Source organism: Phaethon aethereus (assembly GCF_964289735.1).
Source record: "Phaethon aethereus genome assembly, chromosome: 9".
NCBI lineage: Eukaryota > Metazoa > Chordata > Aves > Phaethontiformes > Phaethontidae > Phaethon > Phaethon aethereus.
In genome coordinates, this window is record NC_138585.1 from 17,485,153 (window position 1) to 17,504,271 (window position 19,119).

A 19,119-nucleotide genomic window follows, 5' to 3' on the forward strand; every position below is an offset into this window, starting at 1 on the left:
TGGCTGCTGGCGCTGCAGCGGGGCGGGCGAGGCAGGCGGGCCCTTCTACGGCGTCCTGCAGCCCGCCGTCACTCCATAGGTAAAACAGATGTGTGTCTTTGGCTGCTATAGGACCCCAAAGCGACACGCTCTTCTCGGCGTGCAAAGTTGAGCTGCCAAGTTGAGCTGCCAGTTGGGTTACTGTCAGCCCTCTGAGTAACGTGTTTGCACTGGGGTTTTGGTGCACCGCAGTGTAAAACCACAATAATCGCTAAATGTGATAACAGCCTACCAAATGCTGCATCAGAGATGATGAGAAAATTGCGATGGCAAGAAAAAAACCAAACAGACAGTGCATCTCTGAGAGACAGCTCATGCATTCAATGTACCAGCAGAGACAGACAGATGGAAAGTTTTTTGTTCTATTGCCCACAGTAAAGTGTATGTGAAAAAGACTGCAGAATTATACGTACTTTCCACTAAAAAGCAGTGAAAGGAAAAAGTGATGCTGCTGCCATCAGACTGAAAACAGTCAATGACAGATTATTATAGGAGACAAAACCCAGATATGTCTTCAGAGTTGTTTGATGCCTCAGAAACCAAAGGTAGTCATGCACAGTGGAAATTTCCTGTAGCTATTACTTTTAAGTATATGCTGCTCACTGATGCTGCATTCATGAAGACACATCTCTTGATCTGAGACTTTCTATGTGGCTTATTTTACCAGTACAGTACTTCAGCAACATTTGGGGAACAGGGTTCTATACTGCTATTCTTAAAGCAATAACAACAAAACGTTTTTCAGAAGGCAATCAAGAGACTAGGACTCCCCAAACATCCTAGTAACTGTATACAAGTGCGGACCAACAGCTTCCAGCATGGTTGTCAGGCAGGCAGAAGTTTTCTTGCATAGAGCCTACTGTACTGATTGTGTGGGTTGAAAACACTGGCTGTACGTGGCACACTTAGTATCAGGGCATTGTTAACTCTCACAGTAAAAATATTGGAGAAAATTAAGTCATCAAGACACATACTGTAAAATCACCATTAGGTGATCATGCCTGGTAAAATGGAGCATGCAGATGAAGCTGACAAATTTAATTTGGCTCCTAAGTCAGGAATTGCAGGATTCTGCTAGCTCCACAAGTCAGAAATAGCCTGGATGTTTCTTAACAGTGATCTTTTTAAAATTTATTTTCTTCAGAAAAATCTCTCCTTTCCCCCTGCTTCATTATGTTGTTTTGCATATGTTAATTATAGACACTGTTTACTTAACTGTTGTCAATGCCCATGTCAATTTAGAGAGCATATAAAAAAATCATTCTGTTAAAAATAACCCTGATCACAACACAGAGCCTGTAGTCACACACAGATGTGTTAGCTTCTGGGACTGCACTGAGCCTAAAGTGGAGATTAATCCTCCAGTGTCAAAATTTGAGGAGTGCCAATAGAAGTCAACAATTTTAAATGTATGCAAGTATATATGTATCCTTTTGCTGAACAGTAGCAGAATTTGGAATCTCGCAGACCTGATAGCAGTCTGGGAAAGATTTGGGTGACATAAAGGCAGTTATCGACTCAAATGTAATTTCTTTGCTCATTAAACCTCACAGAAAAAGCAGAATTGGAAGTTATTGGTAGGTGCCAGACAATTGCATGTTAAGAATAAGAAGCTATTTTTAATAGGGGTTGTGCCTGTGCCTTGGAACAACCTCCCAGGGGAAGCGGAGACCTCCTTTGGAAGATGCACTTGAGTAGCTCATCTGTTTCTGGGATCAATGCAGGTGTGATATTCCACAGCCCATGACATTCAGCTTGGATTAGATGGTCCCCTCTGGCTTTAAATCTGTGAGTGCATTTAGTGCCTGATTCTTTGTGTGTAGTTTCTGCTTGGTAATTGTAACACCTGAATTTCAGCCAGGGTGTTCAGCAGGTAACGTCTAGTTTGCAGTTCCCTCACAATGTACTGTAACAACAAGGATTACTGGGCAGCCAAGCCGTGAAGCCTCATTTTTGTGAGGAGACAACTAGTGCTCAGGAAAGAGCCTGGGAAAGGCCCAGCAAAGAACCAGCCCCAACACTCACTACAGCCTGTGGATGCTTTAGACACGCTGTCTTCTTACAGCAGATACAAACTTAGCAGGGCTGCAGTTATACAGCACTTTATACAACTAAAGGATTAGTTCTTTATAACTGGCAATGCCGCATGAACTGTGGTCACTTGGCTAGATGCTGACACGGTCCTGAGAGCTAGACAGAAAACCAAGAGCTAATGTTTGCATGGTAGCCTCCATGATCCCTGTGGCATTTCAGCCATTTTGAACACAGAAGAAAAATACTCTTCAGGATCAGAACCTTTGCCTGGTTTTCTGTTGTGCTGAGAGGCAGACAGCTGGTGTCCTGTTTGGACAATAAATGCAACCCGTGGATGTAGTACAATCTGGATTTTGCTTGACTTCCACCTGTCACGAGGGCAGGCAGTGTCTGCCACCTTTGCAGTTAGCATATCTGTTTTGGGTAAATAGAGCATTTGTTTATCAGTGTGACACAGTCATCAGATGGAGCTGCACCCTATAGCATCACAGGAATTTGGTTTAAAGTTTTTTTTAAAAAAATAATATTTTATTTGACATCTCTAATAATAGTATTTATTGGTCATCTGGTTGATAGCATCTTCCCGTTAGAAATGTAACCTTACTTTAAGAACCTAAAGTCCCACTTGTCATCAAATCTCACTTGTCATCTGGAAAAAAATGGATAAATTATCAAATCCGTGGCTCCAAGACTCCATGTCTGAACTTAATGCTGCACATGGAGAGCACAGAAAAGAGAACAGAGTGGAACTCACAGATTCCAGCACCGTGGTCACGAGCTCCTCCGGCTTGAAGGGAAAATATCTCACTATCTGGAGATGTCCTGTGACAATATCTGAGCCATTCTCTTGTAGCCAGTAGAAAGCATCAGGAGGAACATCTACAAGCACGTTATTTGCCTTATTTTAAAAGGAAAAAGATGCATAAAGAATGTAGCTAGAACAGAGGCCTTGCCAACAATCTGTAGTACAGGACAGAGCAGAGGCCAGAAAGCCTTGGCTGTCTCCTCTCGTTCTTGCTTTTCATGGTAATACTCCTAGAATAATCCCCAGTTCTGCAGTTTCAGGGCAAAGGCCTGTGTGGCATTTAGGTGCAGGTGCTGCCCTGCGCAGGACTGAACTGGGCCAGGGATTACACGTATGAGGAGTTTGTTGTGCATCAGGTGCTGAGGATATCACGTTTGCCACAGAGTATTTACTTTAGCAAACGAGCATACAGAGTCTGTGGGCAGTTAATGAAAGGTGGGAGTATTCCTACTGCAAGGAGAAGGTCGTGTATATGGAAATATTTATTCCTGCCCACGGGCATTTGCAACGTAGTCCCTGGAGTCTCAGTACAGAGCTCCCCCTCCCTGGTGGCAGTCAGTCAAACCCTAAAACGGGCTATCCCTTCGTCATGTTGCAAAGCCTGCTGAAGGCCAAGGACAAGGGCAGTCAGCTGCTGAATGGCAGCCTCAGCACAGCTCCCAGAGGACACTCAGGGAGATGTGGACTGTAATGCCCAGTAACCATTGCGAGCGGGGGAAATTGATATGGATTTTCCTTTTACCATTTACCGTCTGATTTCTGAAGGAAGTCCAGCCTTTGCAATCACATCTGCCCATCTGCTCTTTCCTTCTGGGACCCACTGACCAATTTCAACCAACTATAAGCAAGGTGTAGAGATTCCAAAGATAATTACCATCCCTTAAATTTAAAACAGAGAGTACCAAATGAAGGAAGGAAGTGCTGCTGTGTAAACCAGAGGTAGATCTGAGCCCTGTTACAACTCATTTAGCAGCAGCCAGCTGACCATGAGGGATGTGTGTACCGGTGACCCACCAACAATACATGCAGCTCCAAAGAATGCAAATACACAGCAGGGTGGGAAAGGCTTCACTAGATTCCTTGTTCAACACCCAAGCTGTTAGTTTCTTTTCTGAATCATGTGATTCTGAGCAAAAGCTGGAGAAGATAACAACTCTGAAAAGAACCCAAAGGAAATAAAATGTCAGTAGTCATACTGTTCTGGTTTTAAGTAGTAATTTTAAGCCTGACGTGGTATTTTGAAATGGGAACCTGGTTTGACCCCTGCTGTTTGCTGTTCGGAGACCTAATTCTGTTAGAAACCAGCCTGTGCTCGTTTGGCTGTTTGCAGAACAGGTTATTTCTCCGAGTTGCGCTGGGATCGCAAGCAAAGTCATGCAGCGTCCGGCCTCTCAGCTGCACGCCCCTTCCTGTCCCCTGCAGCCCCTCGGCCTCAGCTCGCTCCCCGGCCTGTCTGCCCTGTCCCCCACAGCCCCCGGCCGCACCGGCGCCCCACCGCCCGCAGCCCTGCTTCCCAGCGCCCCCTGCCACTCCCCGACCCCAGGCCCCCGTTGCCCCAGGCCGGTGTGGCAGGGCGGCCGTCGCCCTTCCCAAGGACACCCGCCGTCCCTGCAGAAGCCCTCCTGCAGCGGCCTCCAGGCGGCCCGGTCGCCTGCGCCCAGCCGGTTACCTGTGGGTCCCGCTATCGCCGGCTCTGAGGGAGCGGGCACCGCGGCAGCCGCTGGGGTGGCGGCGGCTCCAAAGGCGAGGGGGGCGCCGAGGCCGGGACAGCGCCCCCCACTCGGACCTCACCCACCCCCGCTGTACCTGCTCCTCCTGGCCGGCAGGGGGCGGCGCGCCAGTTCTGGAGTGGGAGGGGGTGAAAGAGGGGCGACAGCGCCTCTCCTCGGCGCAGGCGTCTGCTGCCAGGGCTGAGGAGCGGCTACTGGGCATGCGCGAGCTGCCAGAGCCTTACGGCGCAGGGCTGCAGCGCATGCGCGGCCACACCCTGCGCATGCGTGCAGCCCGCTGGCCGAGGCGGTGAGGGGAAGCAGCGGTGGTCCTGCGGGCAGCCATGAGTGGGTTTGGGGCTGCGGCGCCGCTTTCGGGCACCTCGACTGTGGCGGGGGTCCGGAATGGCAGCAGCGACAGCCTGGAGAAGATTGACATGTCCCTCGGTGAGGAGAGCGCTTCGGGCCTGCCGCTGTTGGGGAGAGGGTGGAGGGGTGCGGGCTGAACCAAGCGCTAGAGCCGGGGGTGGGTGTGTGTATGTGTGGAACGAACCAACGGACTTTGCCGGGCATCGGCGCGGGCGGAACCAACGGGGGGCATAGGGAAGCGGCCTGCGCCAAGTCGAGCAGCGGGGTGGGGCAGGACCCTACCGCAGCTAGAGCGCGGCGGGGGACGGAGTGTGAGGCTGGCTTCGAGGGCCTGTGGTTCGTCGTGGCGGGGGCGCCGGGTGAGGCCCGGCTGTGTCGCCGGGAGCAGCGGAGCTCCCGGAGGCCTGGGCTCGGGGGGTTGCAGTCCCTGGCCAGGGAGGAGCCGGGTTCAGCGGGCTGGGCCCCCTTTGTTCCGTCTGGGTGTATGAAGCAGACCGTAGACCGGGCGCTGCGTGCCTGTGGCACCAGTCAGGCCCGCGGTGCCCGGGCCCTTTGCTGGGTGGCCGTGGGGGAGGGTCCAGGGCCTCGTAATTGCAGGGGCAGGGGTGATTCGGTTGCTGCTCAGCCGGCCTTGCCTTTTTTTCTTCCCAGGTTTCGAAGTGGGTAATGACGAGTCTCCTTTGTAACTCCTCTGCAGTACTTTACCAGCCAGAGCAAGCATGATGTTGTCTCTACCACGTAGTTTCCTGTGATAATCTGCCCCTTTCTCCCCTGTCCTCCCATTGGTTCTGTGTGTTAGGAAGTTGCACAGGCTCATTGCAGATCTGCAGAGCTGTGTCTTCCGAATGTATCTGAGAACCTGACATCCATGCTATATATATTTCAAAGAGGTATCTCAGCGTAGTTCTGTTCTGATCCTATGCACTGAGCCCTCTTAACAGTTGGGAACTCATTTGGTGCGTTCTAGGAGTGCACCTTCCGGTTTAGTTTTATCCAGAAAAAATTTTCTACACTGCCAAGACTGCTCCATGACGCTACCAGAGCATGGTAGATGGGTACTATGAAGAGACTTGCTTCAAAAAGTGAAATCGCAATGTGAACTAGAATGTTAATGGTAAACTTAGCTTTTGTGGGCCACCTTAAAATAAGAGGATTTGTACAATTTTTCCTTCTGTAAATGATCCAATGGAGTTCTGTGTTAGAGCAGTGGAGATAACTTGTGAAATGATGTTTAGAGTTTGTCTGAATGTGGAGTAGAATTACAGCGTTCATATAAATCTATTTTTACTTACAGTATAGCACACTGAATCTTTGTTTCCAAGGTTACTGAGATTAATAGAGTTATTGATTTTGAGTGGCTAGTTCTATTTTCATATATTCTAATGTTTCTTATTTGACCAAATTAACTTTTCAGTTAGCCACCACTACATGTCCTGGACATTTACTAATAGCAACTTGCAAATGACTGTTGTGGCATCATGGTGACATTTTGTTTAAGAAGCTTTTGTGAGTGGGTGTGTCCCTGAGTTTGTTTAGTGACACGGGTAATTTACCTGAGAACAGTGTCATCCACGCCTACTGTCCCGAAGTCAAAGTTCTGTGGTCTGCTGTAAACAAAGATGAGATGCAATCCCACATCTGTTGTGATATCACAAAAATTGACACAGCATTAATCTCCAAAATCTTAAGAATTAGATCTTAATGTTGAGTATTTTCTCATGTAGTAATAAAGATTAAACCTATTTTTGTTGCTAGTGTGCTATGTGCAACTCATCTGAAACTAAGCTTCCAGTTTGATAATGTTGCCGGATTATTCTGCTGTTCTAGTTATAGGCTTGATCTCTGATCTCAGGCAAGATAGCAGAATGCTTCAGTGTGTCTCAGCTAACAAATATGTAAAGTCCCAGATATCCTTAATTTCTCCAAGTAAGAGAATAGCTGATACTTGTGTTCTTTTATTTAAGAACTTTTAACCCTGTGTACAGCAACAGTTAACTTGCAAAATGGGATTTAAGATGGAGCAGATGAACTGCGAAGCAAGGATCCACGCTCTCTGAATGTGGTGGGTTTCTATCACAGGTGCATAGGAGTGGGAGCAGCCATCACGCAAAATTACATGTTCTGCTCTAGCAGTTTTGGAAGTTTTAGTTTTTGTTGAACATCATTTTATTAGTGGTGCTAAGTTCAGATACTGCTCCCGATGGAGTACTGCTGTTAGTAGTGGTCGTTTCTGCCATTTTGGACCTGTATACCATTTTGAAGTGGCTTTGGTTTCCTTTGTCATATAAAAAGGATAGTTTGTGAATCTTTGTTCTAGGGATGATCGTTTTGGTAAAGAAGATTCTGTAGAAACCAAACCCCGAGTGACCTGTATCAGTATTCCTTACCCTGATAGATTTTTTTAAATTTTATTTTTTTTCCCCTGAATATTCAAGCTTTTTTGCAGCAAAGTAAGCTGATTTTCTCTTAGCTTTACTTCACCAGGATACAAAACATTGGATAACAACGTTGTGGGTTTTTGTGTTTGTTTTTGTTTGTGGTGGCATTTTTTACATTGCTTTCTCTGTTTTACCCCATCACAGTCTGTTTGAACTCTGTTAGTTCCCATCTCTCCCCGCCTGAAAAAGGGTGTCCAAGTGTTTGTGGTAGCTCCCTGCTAAAAATAATGTTTTTATTAGTTGCGTTCTCCTGATCTAGATGCAATAAACATAATTTGACATTTTCCTTTATGGTGTTTTTGCAAACAAGCTAACAGTGAAATTAAAGCATGCCACATCTGTTGCTTTACTCTCATCTCCTGAGCCAGCTACCAGATCAGTGAAGGAAATCAAAGTGGTGTGGTATGATTTGCACTTGACAGACCTGCTGTTCACTCTTTCATCAGTTTATCATATTACACATGTTCTTAAACTGATTAATAATTTGTTCAGCATTGTTTCCCTGGACAATAGATAAAGCGATTGCTTTGGCCTGCAGATGCCTAGGGAGAGAAGTCTTGCTTGCTTTTTTTTTTGCATCATCTCAACCTCAGTGAACACATGAAGATAACTGAGAGGCTGAGTTCTTTCTGTGTGATTTTTCTTAAGTAACTTAGGCTGAAAGAACTAAGGCTTAAATTGACATTTTGTCTGGAATCTGCAAAGTCTGGTGGTGGTGGGATTACCTTCTCTTTAATGGTATACAAAAACTAATGTAGTCATTCAATTTAAAAATTTTATGCTGGGCAGAATGCCACTATCTTTCAACTCTTGGATGTTCTGGATGTATACAGTTGCTGCTTTTTTACTAGGGCATTATAGTACTGTAAGACTAACAGGGACTGGTTATTTCATAGAGATATTTCTGGAACCTTAGCTTGTATGTGCTGGCTTTGCAAGATTAACTGGTCTATTTCACATGACTCTTAACCTGCTAGGGTTTTTTCTTTAGAACTAGAATACGTCTGCAATGTGTCAAATCTTTCTTTTTTGTTTTCTGCTTACAGATGATATAATTAAACTGAACAAGAAAGAAGAGAGAAAACAGTATTCCCCCAAAATGAAAAGAGGGCTTCAGCAGAATCGAACTCGACAGTTCAGGACACCAAGCTCCAAGTGGGGAATCCAACAGCAGAAAGGTGTGTATGCCAAACGTAATTTGGATTGCCAAGTTTTTTTTTTTTTTTGAGCTGAAGTGTAACCTAATGAAAATGTATGGATTGACATGGTCAATTCAGGTGTCTTTCACATAGTATTATATGCAGGTTTGATTATAATTCAGTTCTTTGTGATCCGTGAGAAAGTCATTGATGTGTTTGGCCAACAGGGAGCTTAGGCGCTTTATGGTCTCTATTTGACTCAAAGAAGGATTGGCTTGCTTTCTGCTTTTTTTTTTAATTTATTTTAATTTTGGAAATTGTGTTGATAATTTGTTCCTTCTCGGAGATGGATAGAAAGAGTGCTTATGCCAAAGCCTGTATATTAGGAAATGTGGAGGCCTTGCCAGAGCTCAGAGCTTTGTGCAAAAGAGCCAGCGTATTTATATTTGCTAGGTAGAATTCTCCTAGTAGGCCTCCCCAAAATAGCTGTTACTGCAGACTGTAATGCTGCCTCTGGGATATATAAATGGATAGTGCAGAGCGTCTGAGTCGGCTTTTTTTGTTAAGACCTTGGGATGCAAAGGAAGCACCATGTCAGCCTTCTTAAGCCAACGTTTTTGCAGGGGAATACAAAAGCGGGGGGAAAAAATCATGCAGGCAGGGAGCGAAGTGCATAATAACAGCTTTCCTGTAGAGTAACTGTCGGGATTTTTTTTTTTCCCCCATAAACAGGAGTCATATTCGAAAATCATTCTCAGGTTTTAGTCCAGCACATGACCAGCACCTACTTGAAGTATAGAACTGGTTTTACTTAATGCTTAGTTTTGAAAAGTACCTTATTAGCACTGGATTATCAAAATATGGAAAAATACTGTCCAATCAGAAAGCTTACCACCCCAAGCCAAGCTAATGAAGAGTTTAAGTTAATACATGCAATTTCTTGTTCAGTAGCATTCATTTAAAACAAATACACATCTGCCTGGTGTACTCAGTGATCCCCATTTTATCTTTGTCACTGCTTAATATTTTTTGTAGCAGCAGCCTGTAGTTAGTATCTTAGACACAAAGGTCTTTGGGGATCAGTGGAATGTCGTTGTTGCTCAGGGCTCAGAGGAATTTTGCTTTTTATACAGGCCAGCGTAGCAGTGTTGCTTTATTTGTGCACCTTTACTAAATTGGTGACAGTGCAGGAAAATATTTTACATCAGTCAGCCCAAGTGTAAGAATATTTGTGTAGCTGAAAGAGTAAGTGAATTTATGTAGATTATCAAACATGTAGGCTTCTGTTTATGACTGCAATTGTCAAATGCAATTGTTTGTGATCCAAAGGACAAAAAAGAAACAAGTATTAGAATTTAGAATTTTAGGAGGAACTTGAGCTGCAAATACAAAACTAAATACAACTGTCTTTGCAGTTACTTTTCTGTCTTGGAATCTTCCCTCCTTGCCTGCCCTTGTTCTAGGAAAAAACAAAAATTTTTTTGCAAAACTGCCAGATTTATAGCTTGTTGAAATGTTGTGAATAGCTTTAACTGCTCCCTCATATACAGCTCCACACACTTTCTTCCACTGAAAGCAAACCTCTTTTATATTGTTTTTTGAGCAGGAGGTATCATTAAATCGTTCTTCTGAGCATTCTAGTTATTAGTAGCTTATGACCAATAGAGTTATTGCTGCTCCATTGCCATTGAAGTTATTCTGATAAGTAGCAAATCCTCTGTTGTTTGTGGAGAGCTACATAAACCACAAATGATCAACAGCATTCAATTCCTTGTGGTTTTAGAAGTGGCTGCCAAACTCTCTGAAAAGTGAGGAACTTGAGCTGTGACTCTTTTCAGATTTTGAGGGGAGAAACAGAGAGAAGAACATTGTTCACTTAAATAAAAGTTGTCCTTGGTGATACACAGAATGCAACGGCACAAAACCCTGTGCAGCTTGAGCTAACTTTGAGGTTGTCCTTTATGTGAGCAGAGGTTGGTCCAGAGAGCTCATGAGGTCCCTTTCAGCCTAAGGAACCCTGTTTCTCAGCTTTTCTATTTGAAAAGAAGAGCATTTGCTAACAATCCACAAAATGTGGGTACGTAGCATTTTCTCCATGGCAAATTTATCTAAGCTGGGTTCTGATCGGTGGCTAACCTTGTGTGATGGCTCCTGTCTCGTGAAGAAGCACAGATTTATTATTATTGATGCTATGAAGTCAGATATGTCAAAGCTAGATATGTCTGTTGCTGTAGAGCTGACTCCTTAGTCTTAAATTTATCTCACGGTCTGAGGTTCTAAAGAGGGTGATACTTGGGGATAAAACTGAAGCATGGTCTGTATTCATAGTCTGAAGCTAAATGGCTCCAGACAGGGTTAACCAAACCCTTGTAACTGGAGATTTTCAGATGTTTATACTACAGACCTCAGACTTACAAGCCTTTTATATTCAAAGGCTGATTTCAATTCTCAGTTTCATCCAGACTGCCATGCAGACTTCTAATTGAAAACACTTTAAATGTGATGTAATTCATGTGCTGTTTAATATGGTTTTGTGGGCCAATTGCTTTTTTTTTTCCTTAAGTCATGTCTTGGGAACCACTGATCTAAATAAATAAGCTTTGAAGTTGCTTTTCTTTTCTTTAAATTAACCTGGTAATTTAAAGTTTGCTGAATAGGTGGGGAGCAGGTTTTTCTTTGTTTTGTTTTATTTGGTTTTGTGTTATTCAGCACTTGATGAAGTTCCATTTCAGAGTATTTTGGTAGCTTTCTATGCCATAATGACTCTTAAGTTGTCCCTGTTGACATGTCAAATAACAAATTTTCAAATGCAATGAACTAGAGCAAAACTGTGATCTGTATGAGAATCTGATTATTGTTGTGCTAGGGCTTGGGCCAGACCTGCTAAAATAACTGAGTGACCAAATTGTCTTCAAGTGTAGTGATAGCTTCTGCTCTAAGGCTTGAAGTGTGCAGCCAAATAACTTGCATTGCCTCCATAGCATCTTAAGGCAATAAGCTGTTTCTTTCAATAAGAATTGTTGAACTCTTCATGCTTGTTGCAGGTTATGGTAAAAACCGTTTGGGACGCAGAAAGAAGATAGCAGGGAAGAAGCGTTCTTATGGAGTTATAACTGGCTTGGCAGCCAAGAAATCAATGGGTTCACGCAAAGGAATTAGTCCTCTGAACAGACAGCCACTTAGTGAGAAGGTAATTAATGCAGCGCGAGTGGTTCATGTAAAAACAGATTAGAAAAATGAAACACAATGGTTTCAGAACAGTGCTGCTGAAATATAAAATGGAGATATCTGGTGCAATCTTGTATTAAATTGGGGATGTGTTAGCTGAGTTCTTGTTTGTTTTGAGGGAGGTGGTTAATGACTAGGTTTGAAAGTTTAACATCTAATGGGGTTGCAAGTCATGAAAATTGAAGTACAGGAGTATGTTCTGTGCAAGTATGGAAGTAGTTAACAAGAAAAACTCACTTATTGGGATTCTTGTCTTTGCATTGCTTTGTTACAAACCAATGATTCAGCTGACATGCAGGTGTTAACCGTGTGCTTGTTAAAAAAAAATGGGAGTTTTTGCAAAATAATTAACTCCTTCAGTAGGCTTCCTTTTCTGCACTCTTCTAGTGCATTGTTGCCTGTTCCATCTCATTCAGTAGAACAGGGATTGCTTTTGGATTTATGAAGAATAATAATGTTAAAGATGTGTGGAGCATGTATTTTGTCAGTTTAAGGAGATACAGTAATCAAAAAGGAACTGGATGACTCTGCTTCCCCACCCCCCCCACCCCGGGTGATGAGGGGAATATAGAATTCATACATAGAATAGTATAGAATGTATTTTCAGATTATACTAGACTGTGAAAGGAAGGTAGGCAAAGCCCAATGTATTCCATATGCAGTTTGTAAATGGAAATTGAAGGAAGTTGAAGGAAAAGTGTGTGTATACAGTATACATATATGCTGTATATATATTTATTGTTTTTTAAGAATGCACAGCGGAATTACCCAGTTTTGAAAAAGAAGACAAACCTGCAAAGACAATCTGAAATGCAGAGAAAACAAGCTCCAGCCCTCAGGAGGCCTGCCCCACTAAACAGAAGGTAAAAGACCGAGTCTGTTTTCTGAACTCTTCCTGATGACTTTCCATAATGAGTCTCGTTTGACAGGACTGAGTCCAGGAGAAGATGGTGGATAGCGTCTGCAGTAATACAGTCATGTGTATGAAATTCAACAAATCTGGAAGCTGAGCGTGGGACAAACATGGTCTCGATACAAAGACAGATATTTATAACCGTGTAGAACACTCGGGAAGTACCTCTGTGAGCACCTGGTATTCCGCCTTCATTTAAATCATAGGCAGCCTATATGGAGATGGCCAGTGTGGATTTTGGTAGCTTTGAAGTAACAGCCATGGTTTAGTGAACTTTCTAAATAAAATGCATTTGTGGAAGCTGGTGCCATCTTCAGTTTCCTGGAAGCTATTGCACATTTTATTTCTGCTGGAATTAACATGTCTGTTATGAACTGCATCTTAACTGGTCTTCGTGATGAAAATTTTCACTATGTGACTATTGTGGAAACCATAAACAAACTTTCTTTTATACATATCAAGACTGCTCCATTTTTTTCATCTAATCAGCAATGTTTAAAGTGCTGGAGTATACTGAGTACTGAGCCAAGTAAAAAGCAGAATTGATAACCATACTGTCTTGTGATATAGGAGTGCTAGGCTTCTGTGTAACAGAAGTGATTTCTCCATTTATGACTAATGTGTTTTGTTCCAAGTAGATGAGAAGCTTATTGCAACTGAAACATTCAGCCTAAAGGGGCAGCACTGCAGACGTCCTTAGGGATGTATTGGGCACTTTCCTGACTTTCATCGTAGTGTCTCTAAGATGTTATCTGTGGAGCCTATGATAACTATATTTTAATAAATATTACAGGAATAACATGCCGTCTGCTTTTGCCAGAATTGGAAACAAACTAAATCAGCAGAAAGACACTCGTCAAGCAACTTTCCTGTTTAGAAGGGGCCTGAAGGTAATAAAAATTACTGAAAACAATAACAATATTGTGCCACAGGTTCTAAGCTAACCTAAAATACCAATATTAATGAATCAATTTCAGATAGCAGATCTGAGTAGAAGCTTCATGTGGACTGGGAAATAGGCATGGGTTCTTCTAGGGAAATGTACTTGTCCTCTTCAGTTACTATAACCTGTTGAGTCTTCCTTCCTGTTCCAGCCTAGCTGGACTGTTCTGAGGGGCATGGAACTTGTCAGAGTGTTTGAGAGTAGTTACAAGCTATTAATTTTTCCTTTTAAAATAAATGTTAGAAAGCACTGGGCAGCTTTCAAAAGTTGCCTTTGGGTGAAGGATAGAGCAGAAACATGTTTTAGAAACTGATCATGTTTTTTTTTGTGGGTGTTTTTTTTAAGTTATTTAGGGGTTATTTATTTTAATTATTATTTTAGTTACTTCAGGATTTTTTTAGTTGTTTTGAGTAAGACTGAGAGAATACAGAGTGTGCAGTGAATGATAGTGGTGTTCTCGGTTTTTCATTTGTGCCCTCATTCTACATCTGCCATCGTCGTGACTGTAGGTAGTTGCTGTCTTCCATCCAGATGGATTGCAGAATTACAGACAGGATCATGAGGAAGAGAAACAAAACCAAATTCCTTTAAAACAGCAGTGGGGCTTAGTGGCTTATTGGATATTATGTATGTTAACATAGGTCAGATTAGGAACTAGCCAGGTTTTTCCTGCTGGCTACATTTTGGTGTATCTTAGTAAAGCGTATGTTTGCTGTCATAGTCCTCCAAAATGTTTCCATCCCTTTATTGGTTAAGTTACTGTCATTGACAACTTTGTTTAAATGACTTTGGTGTTGTTGAAGTAATTTCTTTCAATGCCTTCAAAGGTAATCGGATAGTTATCTTTGAAGTCCCTCTGAAAGTACAACTCTGCTTGTGCAGAGTGTACAAAGAGCTTTAAACAACTGGTTTTGAACTGCTGTATTTCTAGCTGCTACAATGGTAACTGAAACAGTATTCGAATCCAGTGTCTATTAATGTGTTTTCAGGTACAGGCCCAAGTGCAGTCAGCAGATGATCTTGATAATCAGACAGTAAAGAGAACTCGTCAGTAAGTATTTAATTTGGAAAACTTCAGCTTAGTTAATCATATGATTCTCAGTTTAGTCCTGGCTTCCTGGCTCTGATAACTGAAAGGCATGTCAACTCAGTCACATTGATCCTCCCCCTATTCTCAGTTATTTTGTAAATTATCTTCTAGTTTATCCAGGAAGAGTTTGTTTGCATAAGACGCTTGCAGGAATGAGGGGGAAGGTGGTAGCTTCAGAGGATCAGACTAATCTCTACCACTCATAAATACTGCATAGACTGGAAGGAAAAATTCAAATGTCAATGTTCTCCTGAACTTTGTGTAATTGATGTAATTTACATTTTATTTAATATTCCTATAAGCCTATGAAGCAGTTTGGAAATAAGCAAGGCAAGTCACAAGGTGGACACTTGGCTCTCCCCCCATGTATTCTTCTCATATCATTCTGTGCCTGCTAGGTTTTTTTTCAATCTGTTGATAACACAACAGGCTGAGTAAGCAGCGTATGCCACAGACCTGCAGGCTGTCACCTCTTAGATTTGCTGTGAGGACCCATTTTGGCCCCATCTGTGGCAAGGAAACAATGTTTTTAAAAAGTGAACATTTCAGTCAGTGCTGTAGTTCTGGTACACCTTGCCTGTATGTGATCTAGCGCTCACCTGAATGGGTTTAGATAACGTAAAAGATACAAGAATCAATAGCCAAGCTTCTTGTAGATTGTTTGACTGCACATGGTCTTTGTACTGGCCTGTATTCTGAAAGCTTGTACATTCTTCACTAGCGACTGTTTTGGAGATGTATTTAAAGATACCCTGTCTGAAATTTCTGCAACGTTTTTGTAAGTGATTTCTGTGTTTTCAAATTAGATGGCGAACTTCCACCACAAGTGGAGGGATTCTGACTGTGTCCATTGATAACCCAGGAGCAATCATAACCCCAATGTGAGTTTTCAAAAAAATTTCTGAAATGTTCTTAACACAGCTGAAATTGCTGGTTTGAGCCATTTAGCAAGTTCCCTGCAGATAGTATTTCAGGTGACCTCAAGGTCACAGCTTCTTATGAAGACTTTTTAAATCTGGCCCCTTTCTGAGTGTTTCTGAGCTGTTTGAATAATATCACAGCTGGATTTCACAAGGCATCTCCAAGTTAGGAGCTTGGTGTGTATAGAGTTGAAGAGTAGTGGGCTGGCAGATTTTCAGCTTGTCTGCTTCTACCAAATCAGACTGTTTTCCTCCTCTATCTGAATGAAAATGAATGAACACCTAGTTGATGAGTGGCAATAGTTCCTCCCTGATTCATAAAGATACTGCTAGAGTTGTGCTTAAAGAAAGTATTGCTGTATTTGTCTTTGGGAAGTTGATTATACTGTTGTTTCATGAGATGTTCTATTTTAAAAATCTCTTGAGCAGCTTTTTTCATTAGTAGCATTTTATCTGTAAGGAAGACTGTACCAATTTTTATTTTTTCTTACCTATGAGAATAATTAACTGCAAAGTATGCTTTTATCAGTAGTATTGAGAGACAAAAGATAAGATCGCTTCCTGTTGGGACACTTGCTCTCTGGTAACAATAACAAATGCTACCCTTTTATAGTTCTGACTTCTACCTTCTTGAATTTGTGCCCTTCAGCTATTCAGACAGCAGGATCAAATGGCTTGATGAAAAATTCATACCTCTGTCAGCATTAAGGCTTTATTGTGTAAAACACATATTCACTGTGTCCTTTGTAACATTCTTCTTTCACAGTTCCCAGAAATTACGGCTAACTCGTACTCCTGTGCCACCATTTCTGATGAAGAGAGACCAGTCTGAAGAGAAGAAGATTCCCAAAGGGGTTCCATTGCAGTTTGATATTAATAGTGTTGGAAAACAGGTAAATAAAGTTTCTTTCCTTAACTGTGGAAGTAGTTTCAAGACAGATAAAAGTCAGTGGGCCAGGCACTTTCCTCCTAGATTCACTAGTGACAGAAAGAGGGAACTAGTGACTACTACTTGTTTCCACTTCCAGTTCTTTGACTAACTTGCTATGTAACTTCAAGTAAGCAACTAAACTCACTGTTCCTGTTCCTCTAGTTCATGTCTTACATGCCCACGTGCTTTAAATGGGATTTAAAATGTTGAATATTTCTAAAAGCCTTCTGGTGTTCCTGCTGTGCTTGAATCAGCAACCGTGCATAATTCAGGGGTGAGCTTCTTTCAGTTGTGTAACCTGTATAGAACTCCGACAGCTGAATTTATAAGGTAACTTTTGCGATGCATCTAGGAAAAAAAATATGTGATGACGTAAGGGCTTGAAAGATGAGCAATTTTTCACAAGTTTCATGAAGACAGGCAATGTGGTACAGGAATCTTAGTGCTGTCTTTGAAGGAATTCTCACAGGGTGACAGTTAGGCGCTGTTCTTGTAATCAGCTCCTTACTGCCAGCTATAGAAAACTACATGGGATCAGTGCGTGGGTCTGGATTTGTTCCTTCTATGAATAAGCAGTATGTCAAAAATAGTCTACTACTATATTGTAAAATTAATTGAAGTTTTGGACTGCAGTCTACTGCCTCAACTGGATGGACTGGAAAGCAACCTGCGTTAACACAGTTTAAGTGCTGCATTTGTTAAAGTTGTGTATAATCTGTAAGGAAATGAGTGTGGTGAAAGTTCCCTTTTTCAGTCTGTCCACAGTTTAACTTAGGATATTTTGAGTAGACTTTCAGTCTTGTCATTGTGTACCATGTGTTCTTAATGAATTCTGAGAAATGCTAGCTCTTAATGTATAGTCCAATCTGATTTTTAAACAGTGTGGGAAGTGGTGAAATCAAATTAAACCTCCTTTTTTTTTTTTAGTTTCTTAATGTAAGTGTGGTCAAGCGATGATACAGAATGAAGGAAAAATTATTCTTGTCTCCATTACTTTGATTAACCCAACATCTGTTACGTTTGTGGTGAAATGACTTTATTTTTTAGACAGGAATGACGTTGAACGAACGTTTTGGGATCCTGAAGGAACAAAGAACAGCGCTGTCTCAGAACAAAGGAAGCCGTTTTGTAACAGTGGGCTAACCTGACAGATGGACTTGAGCACTGATCCCACCTACCTAAGAAACTGAGATAAAAGTGGGCAGAAGAATACAGCATACGTCACTGAAATTCTCCAGACTTCTTGCTAAGATAGTGGCAGAGCTATCTATCTTTATTACTTTTACTTTGAACGGTAAAAGACATGATGCCCTGAGGGGGGAAAGTGGGTAAACTGATCTGCTGGAGTGGCACCATCACCTGGTTGGAAAAAGATTCTGTTGCCCAGCTGATGACAACACCGATTTTTAGTTCACTTTGCAACCAAAACACAAACACAAATTTTAAAAGTTGGATTTTTTTGTCAAGGAGTGTTCAGCATCTGTTCTTTGACCCCTCTGTTATGGTAGATTGTGTAAGTGTTTCATTACAAGCCCCATTTTAGGGTTTTTTAGGGACTGCGTATGAACTTTCCTTTGGACTGCAGTTTGGCACAGAGCCTCAGTCCATGAATACTTTGGTAGTGATGTAGCAGCATTTTTCATGGGAGCATTGGTTGTACTGCTTTGTGCTTTTGAAGTTCAATTTTTTTCCTTTCTTGAAAACTAAATGTTTTCCATCCTCACTTTTGCAAATGAAGCTGTTATCTGAGACCCAAAATATATAATTAGGATGGAGACTATTCTACTCTTATCCTTAAAAGTGGTCCAGATCATATTGGAGGAATACTGCACAGGCAGTATGAGAGTACCTTATATTACAAATAGCTCAAGTTCATCATCATCTTCTGTAAATGGAGTATGTCTGCCTCCTATTTTTTCTTAAACTTTTGCTTTCTATTTCTTTTTATAAGTTTTTTCCACAAACTTAATGCAATAACTTCACATTTTTGAATAATTTCATAGGAATAAATACAACAGTTCACAAGAAAGTCAGTGGTATGGTAGAGTTCCTTACCCTCCCAGACACAGGATTCTCATCTTGCATACCTTGCCCCAGAGGGTTTTCTCTGACTCTTACAAATAACTGGAGGGAAGCAATCTAATGGCACTTCTTTGTATATACCAAAGAGAGGTAAGATGTGAAGCTGATCAGAAGTGGTCAGACACCTTGAAATTGGATTAAACTGGGGAATGTTGCTGGAAGAAAGCCCCTGGTTTGCCAGCCTGTGTAAGGCATTAAGCAGGAGCATGTAGTCACTTACTTTAGGCTTAGCTTTGTGCATCAGAATCTGCAGGATGGTAACAGCTGGGGCATCCTCAATGTGAATTTATATAATCCCTAAAAATGAAGCACCTGTTCAGAATTGCTTCCAGACCAGGAAATGATGAACTTAACACTGTTCTATAGCAATGAGATTTGGGTACAGTCAGGTAAAAGAATGATTGGCTTGCTGCATCCAGAGATGTTTATGGTGTTTGAAGTGGGTTTAATTCCTTTTATTGTTCTTGAAGAATTTACAT

At 42.0% G+C, this 19,119-nt stretch overlaps 1 protein-coding gene across 1 annotated transcript; it reads left to right on the plus strand.

Annotated features, from left to right (window-relative positions):
• Positions 1-4,931: 4,931 nt before the first annotated feature.
• FYTTD1 (forty-two-three domain containing 1) lies at positions 4,932-17,701 on the plus strand (the record flags this gene model as incomplete). The annotated part of the gene is made up of 9 exons (XM_082003524.1): positions 4,932-5,034; positions 8,441-8,572; positions 11,578-11,723; positions 12,512-12,624; positions 13,495-13,564; positions 14,607-14,668; positions 15,514-15,588; positions 16,394-16,520; positions 17,606-17,701. The coding sequence occupies 9 exons, from the start codon at positions 4,932-4,934 to the stop codon at positions 17,699-17,701; spliced, it is 924 nt and encodes a 307-aa protein (XP_081859650.1).
• Between the last annotated feature and the right edge of the window lie 1,418 nt (positions 17,702-19,119).